The sequence below is a fragment of the Alexandromys fortis genome, unplaced genomic scaffold (assembly GCF_014885135.2).
Source record: "Alexandromys fortis isolate MF-2015 unplaced genomic scaffold, M_Fortis_MF-2015_v1.1 scaffold_88, whole genome shotgun sequence".
NCBI lineage: Eukaryota > Metazoa > Chordata > Mammalia > Rodentia > Cricetidae > Alexandromys > Alexandromys fortis.
In genome coordinates, this window is record NW_026067961.1 from 2,647,860 (window position 1) to 2,669,504 (window position 21,645).

A 21,645-nucleotide genomic window follows, 5' to 3' on the forward strand; every position below is an offset into this window, starting at 1 on the left:
GGCCAGTGCTGCAAAGGTGTCACATCACAACCACAAAAGCTCCTGTAAAAACCAGAGACCGGCATCTAAGCCCACACCTGACCTCACCCCCAGGGCCCAGAAAAGGAGGGAGCAGAAAGCATATGGGAGCCACTGCCACAAGACAGAAAGTGAGTCTAGACTGTCATGGAAGCTCACAGGACAGCAAGGCTCACAATAAGGAAAGAACCGGCCTCACTACAGAGAGCACAGTCGACAAGTGAGAGCGCCACCCACTACAGCAAGGGGACTCCAGCTGTTAGTCTTTAATTACAATTATACACACGCAACACACATGCACACAGCAACACACACAGACAGACAGACAGACACACATGCACACACATGGACACACTCACACAAACAGACACACACAGAGACATACACAGACACACACAGAGACACAGACACACACAGACATATAGACACACGCAGGTACACACACAGACAGATATGCACATGGACACACACAAAGACACACTTACACAGACATACAGACACATAGACGCACACATACATACAGACATACAGACACATACACATACAGACATACAGACACAGACACATACACAGACATACAGACACACACACATGCACACACAGACACACACAGAGACACAGACACACACAGACATATAGACACACGCAGGTACACACACAAACAGACATGCACACGGACACACACAAAGACACACTTACACAGACATACAGACACAGACACATAGACGCACACATACATACAGACACATACAGACATACAGACACATACAGACATACAGACACAGATACATACACAGACATACAGACACATACACACACAGACACACACACACAGACACACTCAGGCACACAGACACACACACACAGACCCACATGCAGACAGACACACAAATAAAAAGAAAAGGAATTATTAAAATCACAGCCCCACATAAAGTCTAGCAAGGCATTCTTGCATCCACCACTCACCAGCATCAAAGGAGCCGTCTTTATTAATGGGGACGAGGACGTGGGACACGGAGCTGGAGCTGCTCTTGCCCGTCCCATCCAGCTTCACCAGCTGCAGGCGTGGCGTAGTCTCAGGAGGAAAACGGTAAAACTGGAAGGTGAAATACACGGTCTGTGGCCATGGTGCTCCTGGGCAGTCTTGGGCCGCTCTGAACACAACAACAGGGGATAATCAGACATCCCAGCGTGGGACATGCCCAGGGACAGGACAGGTTCCTCAGTTACTGCCAAGAGCACCTTTGTCCTCTCGGAGGACAGGATGGTGGCTATTCCAGGTACCATGACCTCCTGGCTGGAGGAGCTGCTGTGGGCAACACTGGAGTCTGAGAACTGGGCATGCATGGGGCAGGTTTAAATTAGCCCAGAAGATGGCACAAGGTGGTGAAAACAGCCAGTCAGTCTGGAGTCAGGATGAGAAAAACACCAATGTTTAAGATGAATGTAACTGATTACTGACTCAGTTGTGATCTGAATGAAATGGCCCCCATAAGCTCACAGGAATGGCAATATTAGGAAGTATGACCTTGTTGGAGGAAGTGTGTCACTGTGGGGTGGACTCTGAGATCTCATATATGCTCAAGTCACGCCCAGTGTCTCAGACCACTTCCTGCTGCTGCCTGCAAGGTCAAGATGTAAGAACTCTCATCTGCCTCTCCAGCACCGTGTCTGCTTGCATGCCACCAAGCTTCCCATCATGATGACAATGGACTGAACCTCTGAACTGTAAGTCACCTTGCTAAATGTTTTCCGTTATAAGAGTCTCTGTGGTCATGGTGTCTCTTCACAGCAATAGAAACCCTAAGACAGTCATTATACACCATATAGCCATATCAGACTACAAACTACCCCATAAACGCACACAATTACTACATGCATCAATTAATTCAGAACATAGATGGCCCCGTCCCAGCGGGCAAAGCCTGAACACGGACCAGGCTGAGAGTCAGATCATCGGCAGGAGGAAGCCAGGGAGCACTATAGATGGGCACCTGGACACTACCTGCTGAAGGCCAGAAACTGCAGCACTATCTCATTCCCTCGAAGACAGTCTGACTCTTCCTTCTGAGGGTTGAATCTCACGGGGTCAGTGGGGTTGACGGCTTCCACCGGCTGCTGCCTGGCATCAAGGATCTCAGGGAAGCCGGATGACTTCAGGAGCGCCATTGCAGCTCTCGAGAGCTGGCTTCTAGAGCTGAAGTAGAAAAACCCCTCAGTCCAAATCCCAGGCGGTGCCGTGCACACCTCTCCACCATAGGTCCAAGGCCTCCCCACCGAGAATTACCTCCTGCTCTGGGCCCCCACAACAATGGGGGCGTGCAAAGGAGTGAAGGGAAGTTCCTGGAGATGATCAACGACGGCAGGGGTCCCCAGAACCAGGGACGTCTGGCTCAGGTCAGCTTCCAGGTGGGAGACCCTGCTCTCTAACACGGATTCCTGCAGAACAAAAGCAGGGCTCAGTTGTGCATTGAGGCCCCAGAGGAGCTCAGGCCCAAGGGTTTACTGCCCCAATGACTTCTGGGAGGTCATCAGCTCAGCAACTATCAATACAGGAGGTTTTTAACCTCAGATAAACAATGACTGATTTTAGCATCTGTCCCATGCAATACTTGGGCCAAACTAAAAATTAAAAAAAAAATCAATTTTTTAAAATTTTGTTTTTTTATCTTTAAGTCAAGGCTAACAAGTCATTCTACATTTTATACAACAACATCATCTGTGAGTTACAAAGCAACGAGGAAGAAACCACAAATGTCATGAGCAGGCCAGTGTCACAGAGACACCTGATATCTGAACAACAAATGCCAAGTGGTTCCACATTCCTGTTTGGTCCCAGAATGGTGGCAAAGGTCTAAGGCGGAAAGTCAGGTACCACCTACCCCATCCAGTCCCACAGTCCACATCACAAAGAACACCCCAAGGCCTTCACACCCAACCAAGCAACCATCAGACTTCCTTCCCATCAGGAGGTGATGAGCTTGTGTGGGAGAGGGAAGCAGGACAGGATGGGTATACTTACTGCCTGGAGCTGGGGACCCTGAGGGGACTGAGGGCTGTCCAGGGCCTGAGGAGGGATCTTGGAAGAGCTGCGTGGATTCAGAGACTGTGGGGAGGCCGCCAGCTGGGAGAGCGACAGCTGCAAGACAAAAGTTCTTCGGTGAAATGCTCCAAGTATACCAGTCAATGCACGGAGCCCCCAGCACACACGTGCCCGCGCAGACCCTGTGGGAGAGGAAGACACACAGGAGCCCACACGTGCCCGCGCAGACCCTGTGGGAGAGGAAGACACACAGGAGCACACACGTGCCTGCACAGACCCCGTGGGAGAGGAAGACACACAGGAGCACACACGTGCCTGCACAGACCCCGTGGGAGAGGAAGACACACAGGAGCCCACACGTGCCCATGCAGACCCCGTGGGAGAGGAAGACACACAGGAGCCCACACGTGCCCATGCAGACCCCATGGGAGAGGAAGACACACAGGAGCCCACACGTGCCCATGCAGACCCTGTGGGAGAGGAAGACACACAGGAGCCCACACGTGCCCATGCAGACCCTGTGGGAGAGGAAGACACACAGGAGCCCACGCATGCCTGCGCAGACCCTGTAGGAGAGGAAGACACACAGGAGCCCACGCATGCCTGCGCAGACCCCGTGGGAGAGGAAGACACAGGAGCACACACGTGCCTGCACAGACCCTGTGGGAGAGGAAGACACACAGGAGCCCACACGCGCCCATGCAGACCCTGTGGGAGAGGAAGGCGACTCCTAAGCATCACCACCAGGAGTAATGCCAGCACTCTCTGGGCCAGCGGTGCTCTGAAATCCAGAGTCCTCCAAATGCTCTTAATTCATAATGATAAGGGCGCCTGGTGGTATGATCTCTCACGCATCAGAGTTCGAATGAGGACAGCCCCAGTGGGAAAGTGGGTGAGGAGGGAGCCCCTGCTGCAGGACTAATGCTACGTCCCTCTGGAGTTGCTCCTGTCCTTGCACTGAACAACTCCAGAGCTCTGTCCAGCTTCCTGTCCACCAAGGCAGTGACCACACTAGATGGACAGCAGGAAGTCTGGGGACAAAAATCTCTGCCCCACTTTCACAATCCACCCAGTCTCCTCGCCTCTGGAAGGTAACCATGGCCTCGACAGCCGGCTGCTACGAGTATTACACATGAGCTCGGTGCACTCAGCCATCTACAGAGTTTATGGTCACAAGCAGGAAATGAACGCTAATATCAAATGGTGGGGTAGGTGAGGCTTTGGGCTGCACTGGAGTGTGTGTCTCCAGTCACAGCTGAACTCCATTGCCAGGGCACACTTCTGAGGGATGACGGCTGCCAGCAAGGACAGCTAGCCCAGAGGAGGATTCAGCAGTGTGTGCCAGGCAGTAGCCCTGCATCATGGGAAGGGTCTTTCGGGTCCTCAGCCCACTTCTGACTACTAGGCCAGCAGGAGGCAGGAAGCGGTGTGGACTGCACCTTGGATTTTGCTTCCCTAAAGTTTGGTTTTCGGGATGACAGTAAAAGCCATGCAGCCAAAGCCACCCAGGGCCAGGGGACATGAGTCCCCAGCCTGCTTAGCTGCCAATGACCCAGCCAGGGGTCATGAGCCCCCAGCCTGTTCAGCTGCCAATGACCCAGCCAGGAAGAACCGTTCTTTTTGCACAGCAAGTTCTAGGCTATGGAGGTGAATTCTGGCAGTTGGCTGTCCAGACGTCCAGCCTCTGCCAGCTGTGGTCCAAAACCTGCCAACACTAAGTGCTTGGCCCATAGGCCAGCTGCTGCCTGGTGTCTGTGACACTCTGGGAAGGGTGACGGCCACACACTCCAGTGTCTTAGGCAGTCAATGGCACTGACCCAACAAGCCTCACAACTGGGAGGATGTGGCATTTTTAAGTGTGGATGGCGAGGTCCAGGATCACTAACTGGGCAGGAAGCCACCAGAACGGCAGCTGGACCTGGAAGTCAGCTCGTTGAGGCAGGCTGCAGTACAGGGCAGAGGGGACCAAAGACACCCCCAGCCCTGGCATCTAGATGAATCATTTCTTCAGCTCTAAACCACCTGAACTACACCCCCCCCCAGCCTGGACTTACCCCTGGTCCCACAGGAGAATCCTGGATTGCAGCAAGATCCTGGTCTGTCGGTGCTGGTGTGCCTGGGGTGAGGGGAGCACAGGGGCCATGAGCATCTGCAGGACCCAGAGCCCAGAATGCCAGTCCAGCTGGACCCACTGTGCATCTCTAACTCGCGTATAACTGGCTGTTTGCATAAACTGTGGCCAGCACAGCTCCTCTGAGCCTGGAGACTAGAAGCCAGGCGCCTCCTCACGCCCACTCTGCCTACTTCCTTCCCTCTGCAGCAGGCAGCCTTGCTAAGTGTGGGCCGAGCAGGACAGGACCATAGCTCCTGGACACTCAAGCTCTCTGACACACCCACCACTCCCCCACTGGAAGCTTTCTGCCACCCACACCGCTGCCTTGGGAGTGCCCAGCTCTGATATAAGCCTGAGTTAGTGGTGCCATGGCTGTGGGCTCCCTGGTGATCTCAACATCACCTCCTGAACACAGCCCATGCCCAGGCTGTCCCATTCACAATGCAGGTCTGCCTTAGGGAAGTCTGCCCAGAGGTCAAGGCCAGCCCTCCAATAGGTTCCCCAGAGCAACGACAACAGCTGTGACCCTCCAGAGGCCAATGCAGTGTCCAGTGGCCCAAGAGGCCCTCTGCAGAGTGACATCCTCCTCCACTGGGGCCACTGCCCTGAAGCAGCACAACAGTCAAGCCAGGAGTGAGGCTGAGGTCGGTCTGTGCAAACCTCACAGCCACGCTCCATCTCACAGCCACTGCACACGGGTCACGACTGGCCTTCTCCTCCACGGTCACAACTTCCTGTCAATAAGCGGGGCTGTCCCACCCGACAGGGAGCGCCACCTCTGCCTGCCCCCGGAGATGAGGGTGCAGCTATAACAAACCTTGCATTTCCCTGTGGAGCGGCCTGACTGTTGTCCTGAGATCACAGCTTCATGTCCATGTCTTCCCTGGACACTGCAGTCCCCAGTGATGGGACACTGCCACTTCTAAGAAACCTTATTCCCTACAGGACTTTGATTCCAAAAAATATTTTGCCCTCTCCCCAGGGCCTTGTCCAACCCTCATGGGGCTGACAAGAGATGCCAGGCATTCACACAGCTCTCTTCCTCACACGGCCCACAGCCAACATGAATGACTTACACTTCCCTAAGTACCCTGGGGTCCCCACAGCAGAGGGCACAGGGCAAAACAGCCGTGTCTCTTCCCCTGCTCCACCTGCATGGAGAATGCCCAACAACCTCCTGCTTCATTCTGGGTAGCATCAAAACAAAAATAAGGTCAGCACACTTGCTACTGAAGAAGAGACACAGGACAAACTGCTTAAACCCCCGTATGCAACATAGGCTCCGGAGCACACAAGACCTAGCCTCTTCTGCTGCTTTCCAGAGGGTCCCTTAGGAGATGCCACAGCTTGTCCCAGGCCTCGTGAGGGTCTGGGGGAAGTCTTGTGAGATCTCACTGATGGGAACAAGATGGCAAGGAATTTCAGGAATGGAAGTGGGGACCAACCCAAAAGGACTTCTGCCTCAGGAGACCCAAATGGCCGCAACAGCTCATGGGCCAGCTGCCACCTGGGAAGCGTCCACCTACCTACCCACCCTCTCCTCAAATGTCAAAAACAGGGTTCCCAGCGACCCAGAGCCTGTGATCTGAGACACCAACTACTTTGCTCTGGGGGAGCCAGAAGACAAGCCCAGCTGGCTGTCTCCCCGGGACAATCTCAGCTCTCTGGAGGCAAACGTGGGTGCTATCACCCCGCGGGCCACCACTGGCCCAGGTCCCCAGACCATCTTCTGCAGCTCTCTTCCCCTAAAAGAGCCCAAGGATGAAACGGGAAAGCTCTACTTTGTTCCACCCTAAATGGGGACTTGGAAAACTCTACAGACCGATTTTATAAAGAGGGAAAATTGCAGGAGATGGTTCCATTATCCCTAGCCGAGAGAAAGTCAGCACTTAGGCACGGGCCTGTGTGCATCCTCCGGGCGAGGGAAAGCTCGCAGGCTGGAGGCGACACCAGCGGGGCCCATTATGGCTTCTCCCCCACAGGCTCAAATTTGGGTATTGTAAGGTATGTTTCCTCAGGTAATTCTTTATATTGTGACTTACCATGCAATTTTACCTTCTGATAGAGCTAAAACAGCCTTTAAAAGGCTCTGGCAGGCCTCTTAGGATACCTGCTGTGAACCCAGGCTGCTAGGGCCCAACCCACACCCCCAAGAGAAGTACAGGTGGGGAAGAAATCCATCCAGACCAAGAGATGCTCACTTTCCAATCTTTCCCTCTTGGCACCTCATCCCTACCCAGGGCATACCATGGCCCCACAGGAAGGGCGTGACTGACTCAAGTCCCACTTCTGCTACAGCAACAACTGGGCAGGAACTCCAGGGCAACACACTGAACCCCAAGACAATATGTCTCTGTGCCCATGTCTGCCTGCAGAATGCCAGGAGCACACCACATGGCCCTGAACCAACACAAGCAAGCTCATATACAATAGGAGCTCCTAAGGCAAAGGGATAGCTGGTGTGTTGAACGCGTGAGGTCAGCTAGGTGCGTTTCCAGTGAGAAGAGCCAGTGACCAGACACATGGCACAACTCTATCCTATCTACTGATCCCACCTCCTGAGGGGAGAGGCAGGGGAGCAACCACGTGTGGCTGGCTGGCCTGCTGCAAGGCACTTACCCCACCACTGCACCCATCGGCAAGTCTCAGTTCCCACGTTCCCATGGGCTGGATAAGGCTTTAATTACAGCTAGGTGCTACTCATCAGATCTACCATGGCGGCCCTGCCACAGCTAGAAGGCCCTTTGGGCTGCACTGATGACAGCAATCAGCACAGGCCTACACGGAGAGTTCCACCGGCAGCCGGTAACTACCGGCTGCTGCTGTTTCTCCCCAGAAGGTGGCTTTGAAGGCTGGACTCCATCTCTGGGGCTGGAGACAGCACTTAGTTGTGCCTGGGCCTGAGCCTCTGGGTTTAAGAAGTAGCCTGGCCATTAAGGGGAGCATGGAGACCATGGCTTCTCTTGGGTCAAAGGACTCTGGGAAGCCATGTAGCCAGTGCAGCTCAGGGGCACACAATCTCAGTGTCTGGAGGAAAGAGACTAAGTCCCAAGACGCCAACGGAGGCTGCTGGCCAATTGCCAGAGACAAGGAAACAGGCTTCCAGGCACAGTAGGCTGTGTCCTGCCTGAGCACCGTCTAACTGCTCCTGGCACACGCCTGCTTTCAGGCAGTCTCCTCGTGCCAAGAACTGCTGCCAGCCAGACATCCGCGTCCACCCCAGTTTGCTGGTTTGGTCTCAAAGGCCCACATGTCCTTCACCTGACTATGCAGGGGCTCCTGAAGGTCAGGCGGGGGGCTACGCTCTGACCCCAATCTGAGCTATCACAGGTCCCTTTGAGTCCCTCAAAGTCCCAAGGCTTGTGTGGCCTCTGCCTTCTGGGCACACTAGGGAGAAGGCTGCTCTCCAGGGCATGCTAGTGTGGCCACAGGGCGAGACTTCCCTGGGACACACTGAGCTGCCCCCTCCAGCCCTGGCCAGACCATGAAGGCCGGCCACTGTCACTCCACACGAGACTACAAACACAACAGAACACACTCTGCACCCATGTCCATTAGCACAGCTGGCTAGTCTCCCTAAGAGTGAGCGTTTGCTGGGCTTTCATCTCTGTTGGTGCCCCACCGAAGGGCGGACAAGGACGGGGACCGAGGCAGAAGGCAGTGACCCCCCAGCAACCCTCAAACTTCCACTGTCACCTTGTTAACGCACAGGGGCTTGGGAGAGTGGGACCTGACACCCACCGCATCACCGAGGGAGCCACTGAATGGTCATTTGTCTTCGGGAGCCACCCACGTCTGGCTCATGTGTTTGTTCTTAACCGAGGGTCACGGAAAGATGCCAGGATAAGAGAGTAGCTAATGCAGGGCAGGGCAACACCCTGCACCACTGTCCCAGACCTGGTGACACTGGAGGCCCTCAGTACAACAGAAACCTGCAGAAGCAGGCACTGGGTGTGCTCTTTCTGGAAAGATGGATGAGGTTACCATGGCATCTTCCTGATGATGGCCTTGGCGCGGGGGGGGGGGGGGGGGGGGGGGACGGACGGACTTGTGTACAAGGCAGCTTGGGCCCTCCATCCCCAAGCGTAAGCTCCCTTCCTGAGAGGGCTGCACCCCAGGGACTGGGAAGCAGCAGGCATGTGGGGTGAGGGGTGGAGGGGTGGGGATGGAGGAAAGCCAGTTGGATGCCCGTGGTCACCTGTGGTCAACCACAAGACAGGAGAGCAAAAGCCCTGAAGGTGGAGCAAGAAAAGAGAGTGGCAGGAGGCGGGTGCCTAGCAACCAGCAACAGCTGGAATAGGGTGAAGGCAGAGAGAGGGGCAGCGTAGCCCATCACAGAGAGGGAGGGGAGGAAAGAGCCTGGGCCTTAATGAAATCATCATTAGACGTAGAGGAAGGTGGGAAAAGCGGCTCCCTGTCATCAGACCGTGGGATAAAAGATGAATCAGTACTAATGGGCTCTGGGTGTTAGGGATTCACAAGGCAAACCCATCTGAAAGGCCTTTATTCCTCGCGGATCTGCTGGTAAGCCATCCTTCCTGAGGCTTTGATCACAGGGGAGGGGAATGGGAAACTAAGAGCAAAGGGAAGAACCTGATGGTGGGGCAGGCAAGGGCCTCCACCTGAGTGAACTCAGACCACAGCCCTCATGGAATGAGGCCTGTCCGGAGGCCTGAAGGGTCGGCTTAGCTCAGTTCCTTGACATCCCACACACTCCACAGCCTTGTAGCTAGGGGAGATCCTACTGCTGTGGCCAAGGTGGCCAAAAGCCACCCCCACTTCCGTGGGGGACCAGGATCCACAGACACAAGGCCACTGTTACCCGTGCAGAGAGCTGCGGCACAGTGGCAGCTGGCAGGACCTAGCCACACGTATCCTGGAGACAGGGCAGTGTGTGTTTTCGATAACCCCTGCTACAGGACTGTTTTCAGATCTACTGAGCAAACAATCCAAACTGCCATCACCACCAGAACACTCAAAAGCAAAATATGGGTCAAGGAAACTCTATACCGTCAAAAGTGTAGCCTGACCGCCCTCTAGTGGCTCGAGGCTTGCTCTCCCGTCATGAACAGACCTCTGTCTCTCTGTCAACTTTATGGGAAAAATAAAGAGGACGATCCATTCGGGAGAGCCCGAATACCTCACTTAAAGTGACAGTCACATGCCATTAAGATTTCCAGAGGAGCTGTGTTAGCTGGTACGACACTGAGGTCTGCAAAGTTCCTCTCACAAGTTAGATGCTAGTGAGTATTTTTAAGTCTCTGATATTGGGGTCTTGGGAGGCAATGACTTCTACGCCAGGAGCAGGGTGGAATGACTGTATGAACAGGCCATGAGTGCAGCCATAAATCCAAATTAAATAAGCCAGACAAACCGGGCCTCAGCCACACAGTCACTGAAACACGCATCTGGCCACTACAGTGCTGTGCTATGGAGCTGCTCCTGACGTCTACAGAAACCAAAGCAGACGTCTCTCTGCAGAGACAGTGAATCTTTTTTAAAGACCTCAGAGTGTGTGCATGATGGTTCTGCTTCTTCAGAACTCAAACGGCTCAGTGTCCCAGAGGAAACCCCCCCCACACACACACACAGCAGGCTCGCTTTGGAGAACAGAATGCTGCTGAGCTGAGCTGAGCAGGTACTGGGGGTGGGACCTGGTAAGCAGGCTCTGCCCCCCCCACCCCTCCACCCCGCCCCCACCCCCGCGGTTCCTCCAGTCAGCCACATCCGCACAGGAGCTGCTGAGGGCCGACCCTGGCCACTGGATTCTGTGTTCCTGGAGCCAGGGAGGCTTTCTTTCATTTGCTTAGCTACTAGCAGCAGCCAGAGCCCTGTGGCCCCCATAGATAGGGAAGCCGGACAGAACTATACTGACGGGAGTTCCTATGGCGACCAATGCCTTCCGATTGTTCTCTCTGAGGACTTTACTGTGGAGAGCTGCTTGGCACCCCTCACCACGTACCCAGAGTGGGTGTGTGACCCCAGGCCCAGTCTCCAGTCTCCCCAGCCCCACCCCACCCCACCCCAGCCTCCAGGCTTGACCCAGTGGTGGGTAACACAGCAGGACGCTACCTCAAAACCCTCCTGGAGCCAAGTGACAGACATAGCTCGCTCTGTTGGGATTCCTAAATCCAAGGATTATCCTGGTGTGCCTGAACCCAGAGCAGGGAGGAACTTCCGGCAAGAAGCCAGTTCTGCAGAAAACAGAGCTGAAAGGAGGAGAGAGAGAACAGAGGAAAGGGTGGGAGCAGATGGGGGCAGAAACATATGGGTCCTGGGGTCCTGGGGTCCCACCACCCCAATGCAGCGCTGCCTCCGAGCTTTCCATCACACAAGCCTACGATATGTCCTCTCTTTTTCTCTTTCCATCACACAAGCCTATGAAATGCCCTCTCTTTCTCTCTTTCATTCACCTGGCAGATAAATATGTTTATTTATCCATTGCCTGGCTGGGGAGGAGAGGGTTTTTTTTTTTTAATTCATGGGTCTAGGGAGATGACTCACTGGGTAAGCGCAAGCATGAAGGTCTGAGTTCAAATCCCCAGCACACCTGCAAAAAGCCAGGCATGGCTGAGTGCCTGCAACCTGGTGCTGCAGAGGACGGAGACAGGAGTACTGGGCCTTACTGGCTGGCCCATCTCCAGAGCTAGTGGGAGACCCTGTCTCGAGGGACTAATACAGCACAGAATGACACAGATACAGACCTGACACCCCATCCCCAAATGCCACCTCATTCATTCATTCATTCATTCATTCATTCATTCATGCTGAGAGCCCATGTCAGAATCTCACACATGCTCAACCACTAAGCTATATTCCCAGCTCCACAAACACAACATAAATCTGGGGGCAGGAGCCAGAGAGATGGCTCAGCCGTTAAGAGCATGTATTGCTCTTGCAGAGGACTTAGGTTAGCTCCCAGCACCCACAGCGAGTGCCTTCCCAACTGCCTGTAACTCCATCTCCAGGAGGCATGACAGCTTGTTCTGGCTACTACCGGCACCGAACTCAAGTGCACACACCCACACACAGACATATACATAGACACATAATTAAAAATGAAAACAAAATCCAAAATGAAATAAAAACTATACTCAAGAACAGCCAGGTGGTGGTGGTGCACACCTTTAATCCCAACACTCGGGAGGCAGAGGCAGGCGAATCTCTATGAGTTCAAGGCCATCCTGGTTTACATAGTAGGTTCCAGGATAGCCAGGGCTGTTAAACAGAGAAATCCTGTCTTAGAAAAAAACACCGAAGAACAGCCAGGGCCATTCTGCCAGCATAGTGAGGGTGACAAGTGACCCTGTCTGCTGCGGCAGCCATTAGAGACTTGGGCTCTGTGTGCCAGCTACATCACTTCTAGCCTGTTAAGTCACAGTAACTGTCTCCACTTTCCTGGGTTTCTAAAGCTTTGTTTTTAATCCATCTGTGTGTGTGTGTGTGTGTGTGTGTGTGTGTGTGTGTGTGTGTGTGTGATGTTTTGCAACATTTAGTTGAGTGACATGAAGCTAGGACTGAAGTTACACTTTCTGTACACACAAGTGTGCCAGCGCCATCTACTGGCTGCTGTGTCCTGACTCCCTGACTCCCTGTGGTCAGCAGGATGACTGACTAACTGTTCCCCCTAAGACAGCCAAGTCCTAATCCACAGAAGAGTGAGGGGCAGCAGATGCTGGTCCACAAACCCTGAGGCATCACTTTAGATGCTGTTCACTGCCAGGATGCAGGAAGGAGGGGGGAGGGGTCAAGCGTCACTAGATGTTGGGGAAAGGAAAGGCAATGAATTCTTCATGGAACCTGTGGAAGGCATGCCGCCCTGGTGAGCCCAACCTCAGCCTGTGAGACCCACTGCACATGTGTGACTTCCAAGTCACCGAGGGTTCGCCACGTTGTTGCAGCAACAAGAAGCAGCCCAGGTCTCCTACCTGCACAACCATGTCCGTCTCCCCACGGACGCCACACTGTTCTTGGACCTGTAACTTTAGGGTGAGTCTGCGAACCAAGAATACTTAGGCTTCGTGTCTTCCAAACTTCCTCGGCTGCCCTTTGCTGGACTTTTTTTTTAGACTTAGAAAGTAGCGCATATCCAAAATAAATAAATAAATAAATAAACACAGTGTGTGGGTACATTACACTCCAGGCAGAAATCACCAGGCAGCAGAAGGGAGGGTGCAGGGAATGGCTGCACAGTCCCTGGAACAACAGTGGGGGAGGGAGCCAGAGAGGGGGAAGGCCAACTTTTCTTTCCAGTAGGGAGACTATCCCCCCACTCACCTGAAGAAGAGAGGTGGGGGTGGGGTACAGGGGAAGAGGGCAGGGCACGACAGAAAAGGAGTAGGAAGGACGAAGGACGCGAGAGGATGGGGGGAGGGGAGGGGAGGATGACTTGAAGACGCCCGAGCAACAGGCAACAAAAACAGAGGTTCTAAGTGGTCACCAAGTGTCAACTGTCCAGAAATTTGCAGGTCAGAGAGGGAGCAAACATGGTCAGCGCGGAGGATGGACTTGTTAAAACAGAGCCAAGAGTGCAGGACCCCAAGGAAGCCAGTGTCCGAGGGACATAGCTCGGGCAGGCGGAGGCTCCTCCCAGTCTCCAGTGCAGGTCCCACCAGGAAGCTGACAGACACCAGAGAGGGCAGGCAACGAAGACCATCAGGAAGATGTGGGCCCATGAGGTTGGACAGCCACCTCAAGTCTTATTTGGGGAGCATCTGGTCCTCTGGGAGAAGTCAGACCGACCTGATCAGGCCCCACCCAACACAGCTGAAGAGCAAGACCCAAATGATCAAACTGTCCTCAGAGCGTTAGAGCACCCATTAACCTCGCGAATTCTCAACCCCCACAAGAGAGACTCCCGTGTCCCCAGCCCAGGCAGCGCTTGTCAGGACAAGTCCCCACACAAGGCATAAGGCAGAGCTATGCAGGTTAGGAGACGCAGTGGGAACAAGGCTACAGGGATAGGGTGAGCCCTGAACGCCTCTGGCTGCATGCAGGGGGTGACTACCACTGACCATAGTGCTTCATATTTCCAAACAAGAGAAAACACTTGGGTACCCTTAGCGCAGAGATGGACACAAACAGTGCCCTGACCCCAAGATGACTCGATGCAGACACGCTTGGAACGCCACGCCCCACCCTGTGCACCCGCTCTGTAGCTAAGAGACAAACTTGAGAGAACTGACCAAGGAGGAACATTACAGTCTGTAAGGCTATATTCCCCCAGAAAAGGGGATTTATTCTGGAGCAACTCCGACAGAAAGTGCACGCCTGCCGCCCACCACCCCGAAGGCTCTGGCGGACTTTTTGGCAGCACCCCAAGTACAAGAGATGCTGCACAGCAGATCCCACTTACATAAGATGGTCCATTAATGTATACACTCCGTGAACAACCCTGAACGGTCTCCTGAGCACAGAATTCAAACTAGGAGCTTCAACTGCTCTGCAGAGAGGACACCTTCGACGCGGCTGGTCACCAAATGGCGAGGTTCTGGTGCCTGCGACCAGGCATTTCAGGAAATCCCAATGGCCAGTAAAACAGAGGTCTGCACATTGAGCTGTCAGAGGGGTCGTGGGTCACTCACCTACCAGTGAGAAAATCATATTCAACAGGACCTGGCTCCACAAACCAGAACCTCAACAGACAGAGAGTACCCTATGCCAGAGCTCAGGCACCAAATCAGGATAGAAAACCAGACAAAACTGTCCAGATTATCAGAGACTGGGTAGGAAGGGCAGGGGGAGGCTAGGAAGGGACAGCATGTCCCCCATGGCCAATTGGCATCCCCTGCTGTTGGGCAGCCAGAGGAATCCTGGGAGCACAGCAGGATGGGAGCACAGCAGGAGAGAGAGCACGGCAGGACGGGAGCACAGTGGGAGGAGGGGAGCACGGCAGGAGGAGAGGAGCACGGTGGGAGGAGGGGAGCACGGCAGGAGGAGAGGAGCACATCAGGAGGATGGAAGCACAGTGGGAGGAGGGGAGCACGGCAGGAGGAGAGGAGCACATCAGGAGGATGGAAGCACAGTGGGAGGAAGGGAACACAGCAGGAGGAGGGGAGCACAGCTGAATCAAGGGAGTACAGCTAGAGAAGGGGAACACTACTCATGGATTCGCAAGCGGGTCATTCCCCATCCATCCATCTGGATCAGAAGAGCAAGACCCTTACGGCCCTCAGTCAGCAGGAGGCAGATCTTCTCCAGAAACCCAGGCCACAACGCAACACCCACGTATACATCTTGCCATGCATGCTTTTCTTCCTCCATCCTGGCTTCAGCACAGGCTCAGGCCTAAAGCAAAAGGCAATGAACACAGCGCCAGGCCACACAGAAGATACCAGTTCATTCAAGCTCAATGATAGTAATGGTTCTTCAACCCACACACACCTGTGGACCTGTCACTCACAGGGCAAGGACTGAACGTCTGCTAGGGGCCATTGCCGCTTGCATCCCATTATGACCCCTTTCCTGGAGGAACATCCCCAAACCACGCACTGGAAGTCAACGGTGATCAATGCACACAGACGGACAACACAACACGAACACGCAGCCAGGGCTGGCTGCCAGCACTTCCAGCTGGTCTTCCCAGGCCCCGTGTTCGCAGGATGCCCCTGTGACATGCCCTTGATACAATCACCCTTCACCAACACATACATGCTTGCTTGGGGAGCTGCTACGTAACTGAACCATTTGTGGCTGAAGGCTGGGTGACAAACAGCTGGACCACACATTATCACATCGTCCAATCCCACATCATCATCTTCAGGGAAGCCAACTAATTGATTCCCTAGCACAGGCTGCAGCAATTACCCAACAGGGCTGGTGAGAGAGGGAAGCAAGCTGCAGGCCACAGGCAGCTCTCTACAGCTCACCTGAAGGGGACGCAGGCGTCTTCCTGGAGGACCGCCGCTCTGCCTTGGGGCCATTGGCACGCTCTGTGGGGGTGTCCGAGCTCAGCGAGAACTGGAACTGGATGGTTCCCGACTCCACCTGCTTCACCTGTAGTTAACCCAAGAGCAACAATGCTCACTCACTCCCATCAGTGACCCCCCGGTACGGCTGCCCAGCCCTACTCTCCAGACCCCCTCAAAAAAGCTTCTGCAAGAGAGCAAAGACTCTGGGGGCAGCCATGTGTTCTTAGATCATAAACAAGTAATTTCCTGAGATGAAAATTAGTTGTGGCATTAAAATCCCAGGAGACCATATTATCAGGAAATGACATTTACTCAAGCCATATAGTTTAAGGTATTTAATAAGCCACAATGTGCGTGTTTTTAATTAACATGTAATATCGACTGGCTTGCATAACTATTTTTTAACCTCTGTGCAGAAGCACGTGATCTGCCCCATCCCTCTCTTGGCTGGTTCAAGCAGCCACTGCCTGCTCCTCCACAACTAGGCTGGTCTTCTTGCATGTCACGCAAACACAATCACACAGCACGCAGCCCTTGAGAGTGGCCTTCTCGCTCACTCCACCGACCACACGGAAACACATATATCGACAGTCCATGCCTTTCATGCTTGAGTCGTGTCCTATTACACTGATGCACCACAGCCCATCAGTCCGTCCATCCATCTGTCCATCTGTCCGTCCATCCATCCATCCGTCCACTCACTGGGAACACGTGGCTAGCTGCCACTCTGCTGACTGTCCATGGAGGAGGCACAAACAGTGCCGTGTGAACGATTCTCGTTTCTCTGGGAATCAGCTGCTAGAAAGCGACTGTAGACACACATTTTGTAAGAATTAAAATAAAAATTAAAAAAAAGCCCTGAGCCATAGGGACTAGAGAGATGGCTCAGTGGTTAAGAACATTGGCTGTTCTTAAAGAAGACCTGGGTTCAGTTCCCAGCACCTACAGGGTTTAAGCTGTGACAGTTTGAATCTGGAATGTCCCCCACAGGCTCATGTTCAGAGCGATCTTGAAGGCATATGGACCTTTACTGGGTGGGGCCTGGTTGTTACAAATGGGTCACTGGGAGCGACCTTTGCAGATTATATCCACCCCCAATATGGCCGGCTCCTTCTACCTCCTGTTCTCCCAAGTGAGAGTCTGGATAAAATGCTCCCACCTCCATGCGCCCCACCCTGCCTTTCCGCCAGGACACACTGTGGTCCTGACACTGTGAGTCACAACAAGCCTTTCCTCCCTGTGTCTGTCAGATATTTTTGTTATAACAAAATTAATTGATGTGGTATCTCAGTGTTAATGGTTTCTCTTAAGGTTTTAAATATAAATTCTCCTGGAGTGGTGGCACATGCTTGCAACCCAGAAATCAGGAGGTTGACGGGGAGGGTGGGGGGACACCACCAGCTTGAGGTCAGTGTGGATAACATAGTGAGGCTCTTTCTCAAGTAAGTAACTAAATGAATTAAAGAAAAACTCTCTGGCATAGTTCCCTCTAAAGGATGGAATACAGGTGCTCTCATGGAGACCCAGGCTCCTGACATTACACTGTCTTATCCTATTGTATCTAAACACCTTAAAGACCTCACAGGATACAATGTAACTTCCACCTCACCCTACTGTATCTAAACACCTTGAAGACCTCACAGGATACAATGAAACTTCGCCTCACCCTACTGTATCTAACCACCCTAAAGACCTCACAGGATACAATGCAACTTCCGCCTCAACCTCCCACGAAGCCCACTCAGCCCTCATTTCCACTGTTCCTCTCAACCCATCTTCCATGTTTCCTTCTATCTAGGGAAACTTGTAGCTAACGCCACTCTGCTCTGAATTCCCTTCCTCCAGCTCACTGGGGAAGGTACTACCTGAGCTTCAGGTGACTCTTGATGGGTACAGAATTCTGGGTTCCAAAACCTTTTGTTTTTCCACATGGGCCCTCATGGCTTCTAACAGGAACACAACCATCCACGTCTCCATCTCTCTGTGGGCAAGGAGCCACTTTCCTACTTCTGCTCTTGATTCTTTCTTTCCTTTCAGTTCAGTGATCCAGTGTCTGGCTGAGGTTACATCCCACTTATCTCGGGGCTTCTGCTGAACCCCCAGTCTCTTGCCCAGGGTTTCCTATTCTGCTATCTTCAGAGGTGTTTCCTGCACCAGGCGCTCTCCTGTCTCCTGGAACTGGGTGCTGACATGGGTGCCGGACCTTGGCGCTGTCCCGCTGGTCAGCAGCAGAGCCCGGCCTGCGGCCACCAATCAGTTCCTGCAGCTCGGGAAGCCCTCGCTCCGCTGACTGATCTTCAGGCTCACCGACTCATCAGCATCCACCCAGCCACAGCGCACATCTTGTGAAGATTTTACCTTTGCTGCTCTTCAGTTCTGAAATTCCCATCTTGCTCATCTCTGCGGCTTCTCTTTCTCTCCTCGATGGTGCTATGGCCTGTGTGCCTGGGCGTTTTAAGATCTTTGATCACCAACCTTTCACCTCAGTGTTGCTGTCTAGCAAAAGCCTTTTCTCTGCCTCAGCTCCTGGCATACAAAATCATTTAGATTATATTGCACTCGGTTTAAAGATTACATTAAGAGTCTGTAATCTTTGCATGAAGAAAGAACACTGACACTATGCACCAGGGGGCTCAGGCCCCAGCTCCTGGCCACAGTTCCTCTGGGCCATGGTGTCCACATGAATGCTCAAAGTTTGCACAGTGCTGTAAGATCTGCTGTCTATGCTCCTCCGGGGGGGGGGGGCAGCCCCAGGACTGGATAGCCTCCAACCCACACACACAGCTCAGGTCTCAAACTCCTCGGCCTGCTGATAAGGTCAGATCCACACCGCATCTCGGGATAAGCAACTTCCCAAGCTGCTTCCAAGCCACTCCCCTGTGAGCGTGGCCCCGTTCCTGGGCACCCTTAGACTTTCCAACCAGGCCTGCTGTGTGCACCGTACCTGAGGCTGGGTGATTGTAAAGAGGGCCGGAGTGTGGGAACAGCGAATGTCCTCATCTGTCAGCTCAGGGACTCGGGGCCTGATGTCTACAATTGATAAACTAATAGCACAGGAAGCATACTATTTCCAAATCAAAGGAAAATAACTATAAATCCTAACTAGGAACTGGAGGCACTGGCTTCTGGAGATATAAATACTTTTGAAAGAAAAGGACAAGAGCCGGGCAGGAAGCACAGCCACGAGATGTTACCTCACGTCACAGCAAACAATAAAACAACTTCTCACGATGCTCCATTTCCAGTGTCGCTGTTTTCCTTGACTGGCAGCTGCTGTTCCTGCTAAGCTGTGAGTTCACAGGCTCAGGGACGTTATTCCCAAGTCTCACTGTTCATATTCAAAAGACAGTCACTGAACAAGGGACAGGCTGTGGAGCTGGCTGGTGAGGGCCCAGGTGAAGCACACCTTGATTCCAGCTGGCCTCACTTGGCCGGTGTTGGAACCACCAGGAAAGAAGATGAAGAAGCTGTGGTGCTCTTCCCGCACAGGAGTGGAGACAGGGCCGCCACAATTCACCACCCCTACCCACTCTGTCTGTTCACAGTGCTGGTCCTCCACCACAGACAACAAGGGCTGTCTATAGACACTTCGGCTGCCACATTCCACAACTGGGAATGCTACTGACATCTAGTGGCGAAGATGGGGATGCAGCCAACCACCCTCTAGAGCAGACAGTCCCCAGCGAAAAGTTGCCTGGCAGAAACGTCAGCAGTTCTGGGATTGAGAAATGGAACTCATATGTGGCGTTCTTCGTGGAGAAGGGAAATGTCTGGCACATGTGTCGCCAAGCAAGTCAAACTTTCAAAATGCGTGTGCCGGACACAGTTCACACTCAAAAAGGGAAAGGCAACAACGTGGCAAGACGAGCTGTAAACAGGACAAACATTTACACCAGACACCGAGAAAGACAAGACAGAGAGACAGCCACACAGAACACACACACACACACGCGCGCGCGCGCGCACGCACACACACAGGGGCATAGAACCACACAGAAACAGAGAGACACACATCCACAGGGGAGGAGGGAAGGAAGGAGATGATCTAAAAGACGGGGAGAGGGGGAATGGTAATGACTTTGAGATTTCTGGCGGTGATTTCATAATAGGAGCTTGGACTAGACCATATGAAAACGCAGCAAAACACGGACCCATGAGAGACATTGCTCATAACAAGGGAACAGCATGTCAGCTGCCCCTGATGCGGGTCCCCAGAGCATCAGTCAGATGGCCAGTAACAACACTGGAAACAATAGCTGTAGCTAGAGTCAGCACGCGAGTGACACTGTGAAATGACAGGTATGGCCCTTTACCTGAGAGAGAGGAAATGAGGTTAAAGGCTCCGCGCACTGCTGAGACAGGCACATTACAGGCACCACATGGAACTGCAAGAGTCAGGGGCTGCCACAGCCTAGAGGGCCAGGATGGACCCCAGACACTGGCCAGAGGCAAATCATAGTTCCAAAACTGTCCATGATGCCCTGGGTCACTGGACTTAAATGACCACAACCTGGGCAGGGCAGCCAGGACATCCAGGGTGACACACACAACCTCCAGCCTCTCCTGGCCTTGCTTTGCTTTCCAGGTTGGAACTCATAGAGAATGTCACAGCTGAGCTGGTTTCTTCATCTGAGAATCCGCTGTGGACCAGACACCCTACGTCCAGCCGAGAGGGGCACGGTCCAGAGTGGCTCTAAAGCCCAGCCAAAACCTAGTTCTTGTGCCACGAACGCTCCTGGCAAAAACTACATGACGTCCTCCTAGGGCACAAAACATGGACACAAGCAGAGGAGAAACCCCTCAGAGTGTACGCAGAGTGTACAAAATGGTTCGTCCGGCAAGGCCTCCAGAGGTGCAGAGGTGAAGAAGGGTCAGCGGACCCAGGAGCGAAACTGGCCTAACCACAACTCAGCGAGCACCGAGGGCATATCCAGGACACAGGAGAGGTTTGTTCATGAAATGCTAGAAACATACTAGTCAATTTGTAGCATTAAAATAAATAATTAAATAAATGTAGACTCGGTGGGTAAAGTGCCTCTGAGAAAATATGAGGACCCCAGTTCAATACTGGTGGTAGGAGGGGAGACAGGTGGATCCCAGGGGTTCACTATCCAGGCATGCTAGCTCCAATCAACAAATCCCAAGTTCAGTGAGATTCTGTGTCCAAAAATAGGATGGGAAAGAATACTGGAAAAATTTCCTATGTCCACTGCTGGCATCCACATGCACTCTCAAGGGTGACTGTACCCAAATATCACACACACACACATACACACACATACACACAAACACACATACACAAACACACACACACATACACACAAACACACACACACACACACAAACACACACACACACACATACACACAAACACACACACACACACACACACACATACACACACACACACATACACACACAAACACACATACACACACACACACACACACATACACACACACACACAAACACACACACACACACACACGCTCACACACAATGTAACTGTTGGCATCCATATGCACTCTCAAGGGTGACTGTACCCAAATATCACACACACA

General features: G+C 53.1%; 1 protein-coding gene across 7 annotated transcripts in view; it reads right to left on the bottom strand.

Moving 5' to 3' along the window:
- The window catches only part of Nphp4 (nephrocystin 4), an 82,287-nt gene that overhangs the window by 26,510 nt on the left and 34,132 nt on the right, over nucleotides 1–21,645 (bottom strand). For all 7 annotated transcript variants that reach the window (XR_007593746.1, XR_007593747.1, XM_050153263.1 and 4 more), the window contains 6 exons: nucleotides 16,043–16,169; nucleotides 5,116–5,177; nucleotides 3,041–3,157; nucleotides 2,306–2,457; nucleotides 2,024–2,215; nucleotides 985–1,172 (listed from right to left, as the gene is read on the bottom strand). Coding sequence is in view for 5 of the 7 variants with exons in the window: in XM_050153263.1 (XP_050009220.1) it covers nucleotides 985–1,172; nucleotides 2,024–2,215; nucleotides 2,306–2,457; nucleotides 3,041–3,157; nucleotides 5,116–5,177; nucleotides 16,043–16,169 (838 nt within the window). In the remaining 2 variants the exon portion in view is untranslated. The remainder of the gene's footprint in view (nucleotides 1–984; nucleotides 1,173–2,023; nucleotides 2,216–2,305; nucleotides 2,458–3,040; nucleotides 3,158–5,115; nucleotides 5,178–16,042; nucleotides 16,170–21,645) is intronic.